The sequence below is a fragment of the Budorcas taxicolor genome, chromosome 19 (genome assembly GCF_023091745.1).
Source record: "Budorcas taxicolor isolate Tak-1 chromosome 19, Takin1.1, whole genome shotgun sequence".
Taxonomy (NCBI): Eukaryota; Metazoa; Chordata; class Mammalia; order Artiodactyla; family Bovidae; genus Budorcas; species Budorcas taxicolor.
Window position 1 is genome coordinate 40,129,351 of NC_068928.1, and position 14,170 is coordinate 40,143,520.

General features: G+C 46.1%; 1 protein-coding gene across 2 annotated transcripts; it reads left to right on the top strand.

The window, feature by feature from the left end:
* The first annotated feature begins 1,772 nt into the window (after window positions 1-1,772).
* On the top strand, window positions 1,773-13,639 carry MSL1 (MSL complex subunit 1). 2 transcript variants are annotated; one of them, XM_052657987.1, is made up of 9 exons: window positions 1,773-2,685; window positions 5,179-5,402; window positions 6,443-6,825; window positions 8,742-8,789; window positions 9,242-9,306; window positions 9,952-10,019; window positions 10,423-10,547; window positions 10,715-10,787; window positions 11,185-13,639. In XM_052657987.1, the coding sequence occupies exons 1-9, from the start codon at window positions 1,918-1,920 to the stop codon at window positions 11,273-11,275; spliced, it is 1,845 nt and encodes a 614-aa protein (XP_052513947.1). In that variant the 5' UTR covers window positions 1,773-1,917; the 3' UTR covers window positions 11,276-13,639. The 2 variants fall into 2 exon arrangements, with proteins under 2 accessions (XP_052513947.1, XP_052513948.1); XM_052657988.1 differs by lacking the exon at window positions 8,742-8,789.
* The last annotated feature ends 531 nt before the right edge of the window (window positions 13,640-14,170 follow it).

The following is a 14,170-nucleotide window of genomic DNA, read 5'->3' on the forward strand; positions in this document are numbered from 1 at the left end:
TTGTGTGACTCCATGACGGCAGCCCACCAGGCTCCGCAGTCCCTGGGATTCTCCAGGTAAGAACACTGGAGTGGGTTGCCATTTCCTTCTCCAGTGCATGAAAGTGAAAAGTGAAAGTGAAGTCACTCAGTCGTGTCCAACTCTTGGCAACCCCATGGACTGCAGCCTCCCAGGCTCCTCTGCCCATGAGATTTTCCAGGCAAGAGTACTGGAGTGGGTTGCCATTGTCATCTCCATATAGACTGGGGAAAAAAAAATCCCACCTAAACAGAAAAGAAAAATCAATAAAAACTATTTAAAAGCTTTCCAGGAGAAATTCTGTAAGAACTTGTTGGCTAAAGCTGCCTGAAAGGTTACAGACAGATACAAAATGAACACAGAGAGGTCAAAGTGCTCAGCATACGTTAATACCCTAAAGTATTTCTATTCTCCGTAAAGGTTAAGATCCCTTCTAAGACTTCCTTTGCCTCAGTCTTTCATGAACACCCCCGGAAGACGCTAGAAGTGACTTAAGAAGTCTGGGGAGGTGGCCGTTGGGAAAGAACTGTTGGTAGTTGGCAATACTTCATTCCAGGGAGGTGGTGGCAACAACTCCCTAGGCAGCAGACATCATGGATTTTCCTCCCTCGGGGTACCAGAGGTCCCCTCCGTTTCTCATCTGGGTCCCTTAGAGACAAAGAACTTCATTCTCTCCAAGTGTTGGGTTGCTGGGGAGCGCAGGGTTGGAGGGGTTAGAATTCTATGCCCAGAAAATACCCACAGGCTCAAACAGGAGCCTGCATCCTAACTCTGGTCCAGGCGGCGCGCGGGGCCGCGGGGCCCCTCCGGTGAGGGCCAGGCCTGTGGCCAACGTGCCCGGGAAAGGGTTCGCCCAGCGCAGGCCGGGTACATGGAGCGCTCGATACACTTCCACGGAGGGCGCATCTGCCTCCCGAAGCCCCCTTCCTTCCTCTCAACTCCACTCTCTCGCGCTTCTCTCTCTCCCGGAGCCTCAGCATTCGCCTGCAGCCCGTCGCCGCCCTCGCCCTTTCTTCCCTCCTCCGGACCCTCCCCCGGCTCGCCCCTCCTCCGGCAGCCCACCTTCACCCCGCCGCTCCGCGGGTTCCTCGGTCCTCGCCCCTTATTCCCGGCCTCCCCTCGCCGGCCCCCCGCGCCCGGGGCCCCCGCGGCCCCCTGCCCGCCCTCCTCCAGGCGACAGCGGCCCCTTTCACAATAGCGCGGCCCGCCTCCCTCCTCTCGGCTCCCGGTTCACTCCCGCCCGCTTCTCTCCCGGCGCATGCGCCCTCCGGTCGGCGGCGGCTGCGGCTGTGGCGGCTCCGAGCGGCTCCGTTTTTTTAAAGGGAAACGCTGAGGCATCGGGGGTGACTGTGGGGGAGGGGGACCCCGAGTCCGGAGACCCCCGGGTGAGGCGACAGACCCTCTCCCGTAGTAGGAGGGCTTTGGGCGGACCCATCCCTCCCACCCCCTCCTGAGGAGGAGGGGGGGGAAAATGGAGGCTCGGGGCGGCTGAGGCGAGCTCCGGGGCGGGGGGCCGGGGCGGGGAAGGGGGGGTGTGGGGTGGGGAGACGAGGCGGGCCCGGCCGGGCCAGGGGGGGCCGAAGCGAGCTCTGGGGATGAGCTCGGGGGCGGCTGGGTGCGAGCTTCTGCCTCTGAGGCGAAGGCGGCGGCGGCGGCAGCAGAGGCGGCGGCGAGGCCCCCATGGGCCGGCGGCGGGCCTCAGCCGCGGCCTCCACGTCTCCGCACGCCGGCGGGATGGCGCCCGGGCCCCGGAGGAGCCGCGCTAGCCGAGGCCTGCTGCCGCGCTGCTGAGGCGAGCCCGCCAAACTCCCCTCCCCCTCCTCCGTCCTCGACCCCCCGCACCTCACCCCTTCCCCACCCCCTCCTCCGTCTCGGTCCCCGACGCTGCTCCGGACCACTATGACCATGAGATCCGCAGTGTTCAAGGCGGCCGCGGCCCCTGCCGGCGGCAACCCTGAGCAGCGACTGGACTACGAGCGGGCTGCGGCGCTGGGCGGGCCCGAGGACGAACCTGGGGCGGCCGAAGCCCACTTCCTCCCCCGGCACCGTAAGCTCAAGGAGCCGGGGCCCCCGCTGGCCTCCTCCCAAGGCGGGAGCCCCGCGCCCTCACCGGCCGGCTGCGGCGGCAAGGGCCGGGGCTTGTTACTCCCGGCCGGGGCGGCCCCCGGGCAGCAGGAAGAGAGCTGGGGCGGCTCGGTGCCCTTGCCCTGTCCACCCCCGGCCACCAAACAAGCTGGCATTGGGGGGGAGCCAGCGGCAGCCGGAGCCGGCTGCAGTCCCCGACCCAAGTATCAGGCGGTGCTGCCCATTCAGACGGGCTCTCTCGTGGCGGCGGCCAAAGAGCCTACGCCCTGGGCTGGGGACAAGGGTGGGGCGGCTCCCCCAGCTGCCACCGCCTCGGACCCGGCGGGACCCCCACCACTACCTCTGCCCGGGCCGCCACCCCTCGCGCCCACCGCCGCCGCCGGGACCCTGGCGGCCAGCGAGGGCCGATGGAAGAGTATGAGGAAGAGCCCTCTCGGAGGTGGCGGCGGCTCTGGAGCTTCCAGTCAGGCCGCCTGCCTCAAACAGATCCTTCTGCTGCAATTGGACCTCATCGAACAGCAGCAGCAGCAGCTGCAGGCCAAGGAAAAGGAGATCGAGGAGCTGAAGTCAGAGAGAGACACGGTACGGGAAGGGTTAATCTGCGTTCGGGACGAGGAGCGAGTTGTGCGCATGCTCGGGGGAAGGGGGCTGTAGGAGGTTAAGGTATCCCTGAGTTAGGGGTAAGGAGGTCGGCCACCAGCAAAGGAGTCTTCTCAGTAGCTGGGTCCTTGGGAGCCAGGCTCACAGACACGTTGGGTTTGAGGGAAGGGTTAAAGGGCAACCTCCCAGGAGGAGGGGGAGGGGAGGTTTCAGGTGCCAAAGGGTTAATTTAAAATGACAGCCCCAGACTTGTGGGAAAGACGTTGAGTGGGAAAGATCTGATTTGTGAGGGGTTGAAAAATGAAAAGGTGGGATGCAAATGTGGTTGCTTTATGGAAGGAGTTAAATTAAAGAGCTTTGCGTTAGAAATGCATTCTGGAGGAGAGGGCCATAGCAGCTGTTGCTCTAAGCACTGCTGTAGCATCTTTATCTAGATAGAGTAGTAGGCCTTTTCATTGGCAGAGGGGTTGAGGTGACTCACAGTGGAATCCTGTTTTAGCTTTTAAAAATGATATTAGGAGAATCATCACCTTTGATTTCAGATAGTTTTTTTTTTGTTTGTTTTAATAGGAATCGGAGTTATAAAACATGACCTACTGACCAGCTCCCTTGTATAAGCATGGTGTTTAGAAACTGGAAGGGTTTTAAGGCATCAGGGGAAATTAAGTTTATTAAATGTATTAAGCAGACCGAAATTTTTTCCCCTATATTAGAATCTTAAGATGTAGGGAAGTCATTTATTATTTCTTTGTACTTCTGAGGAGCATGACTATATAGGCTTGTTTTATTTTATTTTATTACCCTTGTAGCAGTAGTTAAGGGCACCTGATGTGTTAAAACATACTCCAGATATCAGGAAAGCTGTGGTGGTGGGATATTACAGTGCTAGCATACCTTACAGCTGCCTAAAAATAAACATGGTTTCTACAATTGTTGTGTTCAGGCTGCAGCAGTCTCTGTCTCTCCTCTCTCTCCCTCTCTCTCTCTCTCTGGCGTTGTGTGCGCCAAGGGCTGAGGAAGGGAGCAGAGGGCTATTCATTTTGTTTGCTTTCCAAATGAATCTCTTCAGGCAGCAACTGTTTTATTAGAGAAGGCATTCTGCAAGGTGGAATGGGAGCTGGGGCCGGTCTCATTAAAATATTTCATGGTGTTGATTTGTGGAAGTTACTCAATATGGAGGTGGCAGTGCTCAGCTACTGTACTGCAGTCTAGGGGTGTGATGGTACTGTAATTACAACACATCATGTCCTGACTTGGGAGGGGGGGAGTCCGGAAGAGGATGACCAGTGAAGGAGAAGAAATCAAGGAAATGTCATCCACAAACAGACGTGTTTAAGTAATGTTAAGGCTGTGAATCAAAACAGAAGGAGATGAAATGAGAGTGTGGCTGACAGGGGGCTCTCTGCTGATTGTGGTTTTTGCTCAGTTCCTGAGGTAATGGCCCTTTTGCAGATTTTCCTAGGCAGGAAAAGTGGGGTGAGTTAAGGATAGAGTGTCAGTCTGAACTTGGCATTCACTGCCTCTGTTGTGTATTGCAGTCTTAGTGTCGCTTAAGCTTGTTTCTCTTATTCCAGTTGTTATTTGGCTTCTCATGAGATCTGTGCAGCTAAGTGGATGTAATGAAGTCAACATTAATATCACTGTCTAACCCAAATAAAATTCTTGTTATAGAGTATAAGTAGCACAGTTGGCATCTTTTCTCAGAACATTTTAATGTGAAATTTTCAATGATAATAGACTTCCATTTTGTGTTTGATCATGTGGTCCTCCCTTTAATTATTAGAGTCAAAAGACTTTTCAATGTTTAAATAAATAGGTATAAGTTTTTCTGTTATCTCAAATGCAAAGCAATATGCATATGTGATGATTGATGGGACTTATGGGTACTGGTTCTTTTTATAAGTCTTCCAAATTGAGTGTTCACAGTTTAGGTGGCACCTCCCCACCCTACCATACCCCCTTTCAAATAACATTGCAATCCCTAGTGGCACTGTGATTGTGTGAGCTTTTAATTCTGTCTCAATGTACTGTCTGGACTTTGTGTGTAGCATTTTTGAGTGGAAGTAGAGAGGATAGTGTTTGGAGAACTTCAGGGCCTCCTAAAAGAACATTAAGGTTAATTCTGGAAACTCCCAAACTGACTTGGAGCCACATGTTAGCAGTAGCAGAGACTGTGCCATTTAAAAGGCATGTTGTGGCCTCTCCCAGTGAAGAGGATTTTTTTCAGAAGAATGAACTACAGATTCCCCATGTCCCTCCCCAAATACACTGGCTCCTAAAATTAACCAGTGCACCTTGTCTTCTCTATTGTGATAAAGAAAATCTATTCAGATTACGTCTGCCTGTTAAAAATAAGTTGAATTGCTGTGGTTCATGGAAAGAGGCAGAAGACCAGACTGATTCCAGAATGGGGATAAGTACCTGTGTTTAATTTTTCTGTTTTTTAAGTCTGCATTTTGCCCCTCTCTTTTTTAGCTCCTTGCTCGGATAGAACGTATGGAAAGGCGGATGCAGCTGGTAAAGAAGGATAATGAGAAAGAAAGGCACAAGCTGTTTCAGGGCTATGAAACTGAAGAAAGAGAGGAAACGGAGCTATCGGAGAAAATTAAACTGGAGTGCCAGCCGGAGCTTTCTGAGACAACCCAGACTCTGCCTCCCAAGCCTTTCTCCTGTGGGCGGAGTGGAAAGGGACACAAAAGGTGTGCTGATAACTTTGTTACACTGTCTGGACTTGAGATCATTTGTTTGCAGTGACTGAGAGTAAGGGATGAGGACTTATGAATTAGTTTTAATACAACTGTATCTTGAATCACGAGGTCTTCTGTACTGAGAAACTGAAACATCCTTGTGTGGGCTATAAAAGTCTGTTAGGAACATTTTGGTCACAGTAGTAATTACAGAACGCAGCATACATCATAAAGAGAATGGGCAGCAAATGTGACAGCTGAATTTCTTAAAACTATAGCCCTTCACTTCAAATTAGGAAGTATTAAATTCTTTCATTGCGTTAGGCACTGGTAGATGTTAAAAATGTAAGCTCAAAAAAAAAAAAAGCTCTAACTGTCCTTGGACTCGAAGAGATTAGCTATAAGAATAGCATAAATTTTGAAAACTCAGAATTCAACTGCAATAAAATATGCACATGGACAACAGTGATACAGACTATTCAGAGATTAATTATCGTGCGTTAGAATAGTGAAAGTTTAAGGAGGAAATGGATCTTGAAAAAGTATAGAACTTAGGTTGGTGAAAAAGGAAAGGAGATGACATTCTAGAAGTGTGCATGTGTGTGTGTGCGTGTGTAGACTGGTGGAGAGAGAGAATCAAAATAGCAAGGAAAAATGATTGTAATTAACATGGTATAGGAATAGGGGGGTGGGATAAGACTGGGGTCTGGTGACAGGAATGAAATAGACCACAGAGTAGAGGCATCTGATGTTAGCTAAAGGATCTTGAATAAAATAGGAACCTTCTTAGATTTAGTAGTCAATGGAATAGTAGTAGAAGCTCTTAAGCATGGAAACTCACTTGTTCAACAAACATTTACTAAGGGCTTATTATACATACTGTTAAGCATGAGGCTGTTCCTGTTCATGACAGCCAAGTGAACTCAGATATTTAGATACTTGAATACTGGTCATTTTGGAGCAAGCTAGTTCTCTTGCCCGAAAATGTAATCAAATCAGATTTTATTCAAGAGTCAATAAAATTCTATAATCTTTTCTTCCCTATCTAATAGGAAATCCCCATTTGGAAGTACAGAAAGAAAGATTCCTGTTAAAAAGCTGGCTCCTGAATTTTCAAAAGTCAAAACAAAAACTCCTAAGCACTCTCCTGTTAAAGAGGAACCCTGTGGTTCCTTATCTGAAACTGTTTGTAAACGTGAATTGAGGAGCCAAGAAACTCCAGAAAAGCCCCGGTCTTCAGTGGACACCCCGCCAAGACTCTCAACTCCCCAGAAGGGACCCAGCACCCATCCCAAGGAGAAAGCCTTCTCAAGTGAGATAGAAGATTTGCCGTACCTTTCCACCACAGAAATGTATTTGTGTCGTTGGCACCAGCCTCCCCCATCACCGTTACCATTACGGGAATCCTCTCCAAAGAAGGAGGAGACTGTAGCAAGTAAGGCATAGAGAACACTTGCTCTTATACCCTAGTGGTGGCGGTCAAGCTAACAAGTGTGAAAATGCCTTTGGCATTTTTAAAAAAGTGCAATCAATAAAGCAGAGTTCTGTCAAGAATGAGTAAGTTAACAGCCAGAGACAGACACTGTGCAGGCATTGCAAATAGATGGAATTACAGCAAAATGTGCTCAATGTATTTGCCTGCTTACAACACTGGGAGATGTGTTTGCCAGTAAGTTGCTCATCACAAGAGCACCAGACTTGGGGGTGTAATCTCCGGCAACTTGCATGCCCTCTGAAAGAAGGGTTTTCTGTGCTGTGAAATGCATAGAACTTATACTTTGCCATGCACGACTGTTCCTGCAATTGATACTGTGTGAAACCTGGGAGGGTGGTCTTTGGGTGTTCTCAGGGGCCAATGGTAATTTTTGGGTTGGGGAGCCAGCTTGGGGTGGGGAATTTCACCTGGGCCTCCGCTCTTTAACTATATAAACATTTATCTGTATCTCTGTGTCCCGGTCTGGGGGGCAGGAGGAATCTGCCAAAGACCAACAGTCTTACTATATCTCACTATACTTCACAAAGGTTCTAAATGTGAAGAGTTTACTTGGATTGCAGTAGCCCATTGGTTGTTCATATATTTAAATAAAATGGTCTACAAACTATTTTTCAAACAATAAGGACTATCTTGGGATATCTGAGCTGCTTGGGATGGGTGCGGGGTATGGGACCTTGGTCTTCATTCCCTTTTTGTTCTTCATGGCTTCCATACAGAGATGCTCCCCTATCTCCTACATCAACCAGTAACTGGAATGTGCCTTCAATCATGTAATGTTAGTCTATGACAGTCACTGTGGGTGCTCCGGGGTGATGGTGGGGAAGCCTTCTTGGATAGAGTCACGGTCCTGAGTTTCTACTGATGTGTCTTGCCCTCGTAGGGCTGGGTATGGGAATCCATTCCAATAAGACAAGAGCATTCTCCAGGCTTTTGTTTGGCTGTTCTGGTGACAAAATTAAGTGGGGAAGATAGATTACTCTTCTTCATTATCTAAAATTCATTAGGCCTTACATTTGAGTACATGGATAGACCAGGACCCTGATCTAGGTTCAGGTTTTTTGTTGGTTCAGTCAGTTGAACAGGTTCATCCTTAATGGTTAACCTTCTTGCTGCCATGGCAATGCTGTGTAACAAGAGAAACCGTGAAGCAATTTCCCATCCGGGATTGAGAAATGGCTTGGTCCGGAGCTGTTCTGTGTGACTGGCTGTTTTTGAAAACCCTTTCTGCCGTAGTACAGAAAATTCCAAACACCTCTGATATTGTGGGTCTAGCAGTACAGAAAGAGTCTGATTGGGGGGAATCCCAGTCCTCTGAGGAGCCTGAGTTGTGAATAAATGTGTGAATCCTTATTCTGGACGCCCCTATTTCAAGAGGAAGTCTCAATGGCTTGTTCTAAGGAAGCCAAAGTCTTTGTGCATGTTGTTCAGGCTGGACCAGCAAGGTAGTTTGTTTGGAGGGAGGAGGGAGCTGTTTAAGAAGACTACATGTGTAAGTTTTGAGAACACTGATCTTTTATTTGAAAAATAGGGTCAACTTTTACTCACCTGCCATGTTCTGAGTTTAAGGTTTGATATCCTTGGCCATCAACTGTTGCAGGGAAACCACCCTAAATAATGAAGAAAAGAAGTCGTCTCAGTGTAAAAAAAAAAAAAGTGGTGGGCTTATTTTCTTTTCTTTTGTCTGTTGTTCCCTCTTCCCCTCCCCTAGAGAGAAATTCTCAAAAGAGCAACTCAAAAAAAAAAAAAACCAAAATGGCTTCCTAGTGAGAACATCAGTGATGATCCTTTCCTCCATTTTGGGTATGGGCTTTTTTTCTTTTTACACTGAGATGATTCTTCTTTCCTGCATTATTTAGGGTGTCTGATGCCATCAAGTGTTGCAGGAGAAACTTCAGTCTTGGCTGGTGAGTAGAATAGGAATTATATTGACTGGGCCTGGGGTGGGGGCTGGTGGGATGGTGGATGGTTGGGAGTTGCATCCCCCATCAGTTGGATGGGGGAGAGTGAGATTCCTTGGTATGTGATTACACTATAGACTTCAAAATGACTACAAATTTCAGTTGTTTTTCAGGAACTGCAATAGCATCCATTATATGAATTGTCAGGTATTGGTTTAGGGTTTTTTGTAATCCTGTGTTTGGCAGACTGCAATGGCATTTTAGGTTCTTTCAATACCATAGCAAGGACACTGAATATGGCTTCAGGTGAGGCCATAGAATGGATTCCTATCACTTGGTAACTTTGTCTTATCTGGGGAGAGACTTCTTGTCCTAGTGAATAGTAGGTTGTGTGACCTTGGATTTAAGGGTGGTTCCACCCCTCCTCCCTTTCTTTTTCTTTTTTTTTTTCTTTCCAGTTCCTTCTTGGAGGGACCACTCAGTAGAGCCTCTAAGGGACCCAAATCCTTCAGACCTTCTGGAGGTAGGTACCCAAGACTCGTCAGTAGAAGGGAGTACGAGATAAATAGAAATGGGGGTATAACTTGAATATGTCATAATAACTGTATGGATGGGTTAAATAGAATTCTAAAGCCAGAAGGTGACTTGAGAGATTATCAAGTCCAACTCCTTTATTGTATAGATGAAAAAACTGAGATCTAAAATGGCTTAAGTGATTTAAACAATAAGTAGCTAGTGAATATTCAAAACAGAGCTAGGTTTCATGCTAAGTAGAAAAGTTAGGCATGTACCACTCAGAAACAGAATTATATATTCCAAGCTCATTTGCCTTTTGAAAGCTTGATACTTACTTTAAACTCATATCCTTATAAAATATAGCAGTAGGGAGGGTTTGTGGCAGTCTGAAGGGTTGTTTCAGTGTTATGTGACTTTCACTTTGGAAAGTTATAGAAAAGATTTTTAAATGTGGAGATTCTACAAGGGCAGGAGTAGGGATAGGAGTATGTGTTCTGTTGATTTTTGTTACCAGGGGTTTCCCATGATACCCATAGAACTTAGAGACTTAGGTGGGACCTGAAGGTGAAAGAGGTTTTATTCCTGGAAGCTGGAAATGAGTATACATGTCACACGGTGATAAATAGCTTATCAGCTGCTGTTCTTTACACAGAACCTGGATGACAGTGTGTTTTCGAAGAGGCATGCAAAACTGGAGCTGGATGAGAAGAGAAGGAAAAGGTGAGGCTAGAGATGTTCACTGTGGGAACAGTTGAGCCTATAGGACTGTGACATCTCTCATCCATGCTGAGGGGAGCCCAGGAGCTCTTAATGCTTTTAAATTACTGACTTCCTAATTGATTGAGTATCACAGTTTTGAAGTGGTTATTGTTAGAGATAAAGATGTTTGGCCTCTTTTTCTTGTGGGGAACACTAACACATGATCCAGACTGCTAGACCGAAACAGCTCTTCCCTAATCAAGCAGACAGTTCTCTTTACCCCCTGCTTCCCACCCCCATCCCTTCATCTAGAAGTCTCAGCCAGGATCTCCCTAGCATCTGGATCATATGAGTTGCCTTTATAGAGCAGGTTTTCAGTAATATTGGGTTTGTTTGTTTTCTTTGTCTGGTTTGTTTTTCCCAGATGGGATATTCAGAGGATCAGGGAACAAAGAATTTTACAGCGACTGCAGCTCAGAATGTATAAAAAGAAAGGAATTCAGGAATCTGAGCCCGAGGTTACCTCATTTTTCCCTGAGCCAGATGATGGTAAGTTTTGTTTATCTAAGAGAATAAGTTTTCTCAGAGAAGAAAAAGGGTACAAGGCTCCAGGATACAACTTGCTCTGAATGAATGTGGTATTTTGGAAGAGGTATAGTTGCTAGGTATCTTCCATCCATGTCACTAACAAGGTCCCATCTGGCTTTCTTCCATAGTTGAAAGTTTGATGATTACCCCCTTCTTGCCTGTTGTAGCATTCGGACGACCATTACCAAAACTAACTCCACAGTAAGTATGAAGTTTTTTTCCCTCTTCTCAGGTGGCATGCACTTCACTTCCCTTTCAGACTTCATGAAGGCTTCAATATAAGGTGGAATAGTTGGCTTAGGGATAGCCATGGCTCTTTGACAGGAGTGTCGCTGCCTGGGCCACTAGCTTTTGCAATGATAAGATTCCCAAGCCAAGAATTAGGAGGATTGCTTTTCGATTTAGAAATAGATTATTCAATCACTTTAATAGCACACCATTTCTCTGACTTTGAGGCAAGAAAGACACTCCAAACTTGGGACTTGGGAGTCAGGGCTAGGAGTGGTGAAGGGTATACCATCTCTCCTTGACTTAGTCTCATGTCCATATTGAATTTCTTCTAGTCTTGCAGGTTGATTCCTTCTTCTTTTTTTGCCAGGAATTTTGAGCTGCCCTGGTTGGATGAGCGTAGCCGATGCAGGTTGGAGATCCAGAAGAAGCAAACACCTCATCGGACGTGTAGGAAATAGCTGTGCTGGCAAGAACCTTCTGTCTTCAGATAGTTGTAGCATGCCATTCCCAGAGAGTGGCAGAGACCTGTATATGTGACCTATGTCCTTATGTATGTTACCATTTGCTGAAAATGCCCTTCCATACTCCCCTGATCTTGGTTTTGTTATCATCACTCTGATTTCACAAAAACTCTTTCATTGGGCTAATTGTGAATTGTGGAGGGTGATTGGGATTTCTTTTCCCTTTTTGGGGAAATGAGTTCTCAACTTAAATCTATAGGATGGCAGACTTGGAAGCTTCAGGGGTCTGCTTCTTTACATTTGCCTGTGTTAAAGGGGTAAAAGGGCTCTCTTCATTAGATTTGTGGAAGATGAAGCAACCCCTGCCTTTAGAGTTGTGCCTGCATGGCACTCTTCTCGCCCCGTATACCCTTCCTTATAGTATGAGTATAGCGGTTTTTACCCTAAAACAAAACAAAATTTCACCAGGAGCTTAAGGACCAGATGAGGAATAACAAGTGACGTGATGAAGCAAGTCATCTTCACAGGGTAGAAAAGATAATGGCGAGTTGGTTGATAAATATCTGAAAACACAGTTGTTGTCTTAAAACTGTTCTGTGATACAGCCATGTGGGAAGGGATGTTTGGCTGTGATTATTTTCTTAAGTTAATGGGTAACTGAACGTCTTTCCCCACCCCTCAAGAATAAGATCTTCTGAAGAGAGAATGAGGATGGTTAGCTTGGGGCCAGCTAAGGCTCTAAACAAAAGCAGCTGGTGTTGGGAACGGCGCGCCAGATCCTGTACAGACGTCTCTGTGTCGCATCACCTCTTGAGTATTCCTTAGTTGGGTTTTATCCTTTTAGCTGAGCTCTTGGTGGTGGGTTAGAGATTTAGGGAGGGTGGGGATGTATGTGGAAATATGTGCTTCCTCTGGCTGGCAAATGTCTACATCTTGAAACAAACAGATGTACCTAATGAGCTTCTCCAGTTCATTTTGTAAAAATAGATTTGTATGTGTACCATCTTGGGTCTCCCCTCCCAACCCTCACCTCCCCCATTTTGTTAAAAAATTTCAGGACAGCACTCCAGGCCACTTTGGTCTCAGTGTAAGATCCCTGTAACTATCTGGAAGGAAAATAGAGCCAAGACCTCCGGTCTTAAATATATAGGAATTGCCTTTCTTTAGTCTTCAGGACTATTGTATGAAAACAAGTAGGGGTCTAATCTCCTAGAAGGTAGGGGCTTTTATCCTTGAAGAGAATATGTCCCCAGATTATTAGCACTTTTAGAGGAGAAGCCAAGGTATGTAGGGTGTGTGGCGGGCCCATCAGTGGAGCATGAGAGAATGGGATACCATTGTGGGAAGGGAAGAAAAAAGTTCCTCAGGGGCCTCCCACTGCTAAAGCTTTTCGTGAGATGTTGGTCTGTGCTCCCTGAGTTTGACTTTTAAAGGAATTACTCGGGCAGCACATGTAGTATTCTTGGATGATCTTGCTGCTCTTATTTCTCCTTTGTGTGTGTGTGTGTGTGGCTATGGGTTTTCATTTGTAACTCCATCTGCTTAGGAGAGTGGGCTCTCCACAAGGGAACCTGCTGTGAACTTCTTTGCAGCAAGAATGTAGAGAGAAATAGGACTTATTCCACTAGGGGCTCTCATCTCACACCTTAAGGAGAGGAAGGAGATTTCTAGAAAAACTAGGCCAGATTTTCTTTGTTCTACCATCATTTTAATATGGCAAACTGTTTGGCTTTCCTACTCTGACCTATGTTATGTTCCTTTAAAATGTGCCCAAGAAGAAAAAAGACCAGTCAGTGTCTCTTTATTTTATTCTTTGATTCCTCTCAGTTTCTTAATTTTCAGCATTTGTTGGATTCCTTTGGATATAGGTTAGCAGATTTCACCTTTGTTCCTACCCAAGGGACTTCCCAGATTCTGAACTCGTTAGACTAAGAGGAATCCATGAGGTGCTATTTGGCCAGACTTATGTGGATTCTAATTTCCTTGGTTTTCCCTCTACCTAGTATCTCTCTATTTTATTGCCCCCTTTTCTAGATCAATTCTCCTTTGATTTGGACATGTTGAAGTTTTTTTGAGAAGGAGGTTGGAGAGTGGATGAGCAAAGTTCCAAGAGCAAAAAGACAGTGTGTCAGAGTGTGGGGGGAAATTAGTCTTATTTTTTCCCTACATGGGATACAACACTGTGAAATTCAATCTTCAAGTGAAGGCCCTGCCGTTCTCCTAAAACATAGTTCTTTGTTTCTTTCTTTAACAAAGTTTAAGCTAGTGTAATAAATTAAAAAAAGAAATTGCTTGTCTGTCCACTTCAGCTTTGTTTTATGCCCATTTCATATTGTTGTCTGTGTTGTAATTCATACTTTTGATACCATTTCTGATGTGTAAAATTGGTTGTCTTGTAAATATCTTATAAAGAGTTCAACTGTAAATAAACTATTGTGGCTGTTAATTTTTGAACTTCTGCTTCAATTTATTAGATTTATTGGGAAGCTTTAAACAGTTTTGCTTGGATATTTTAAAGGACTAGAAAAAGAAATCCACTTTCACAAAATAGAAAAACACCATTTTCCCTTTTATATGAGATACTAACTCCCATTTGTGTATGAACACAGTGTATGTTCCATCTCTTTGTCCTGGGTTCTTCCTTACAGATAACGGGCAATTAAAACCAATAAGAGATGATAGGATGCTTGGTGCCTGGTGTCTAATTAATAAAACCTCAGCTGGAAGGACCTTATAGGTCATGTAGTCTGACCCAAGTACGTCATTTCCCTCTGACAACATCCCAGACAAATGAAATCCAGCTTCTTCTCTAACACTTTCGTTTTCTCCTGTCCAGTTTTTCCTAAATGTTAGAGAACTCTTCCTCATTGACAAAATCTAAGTTCTTGTAAC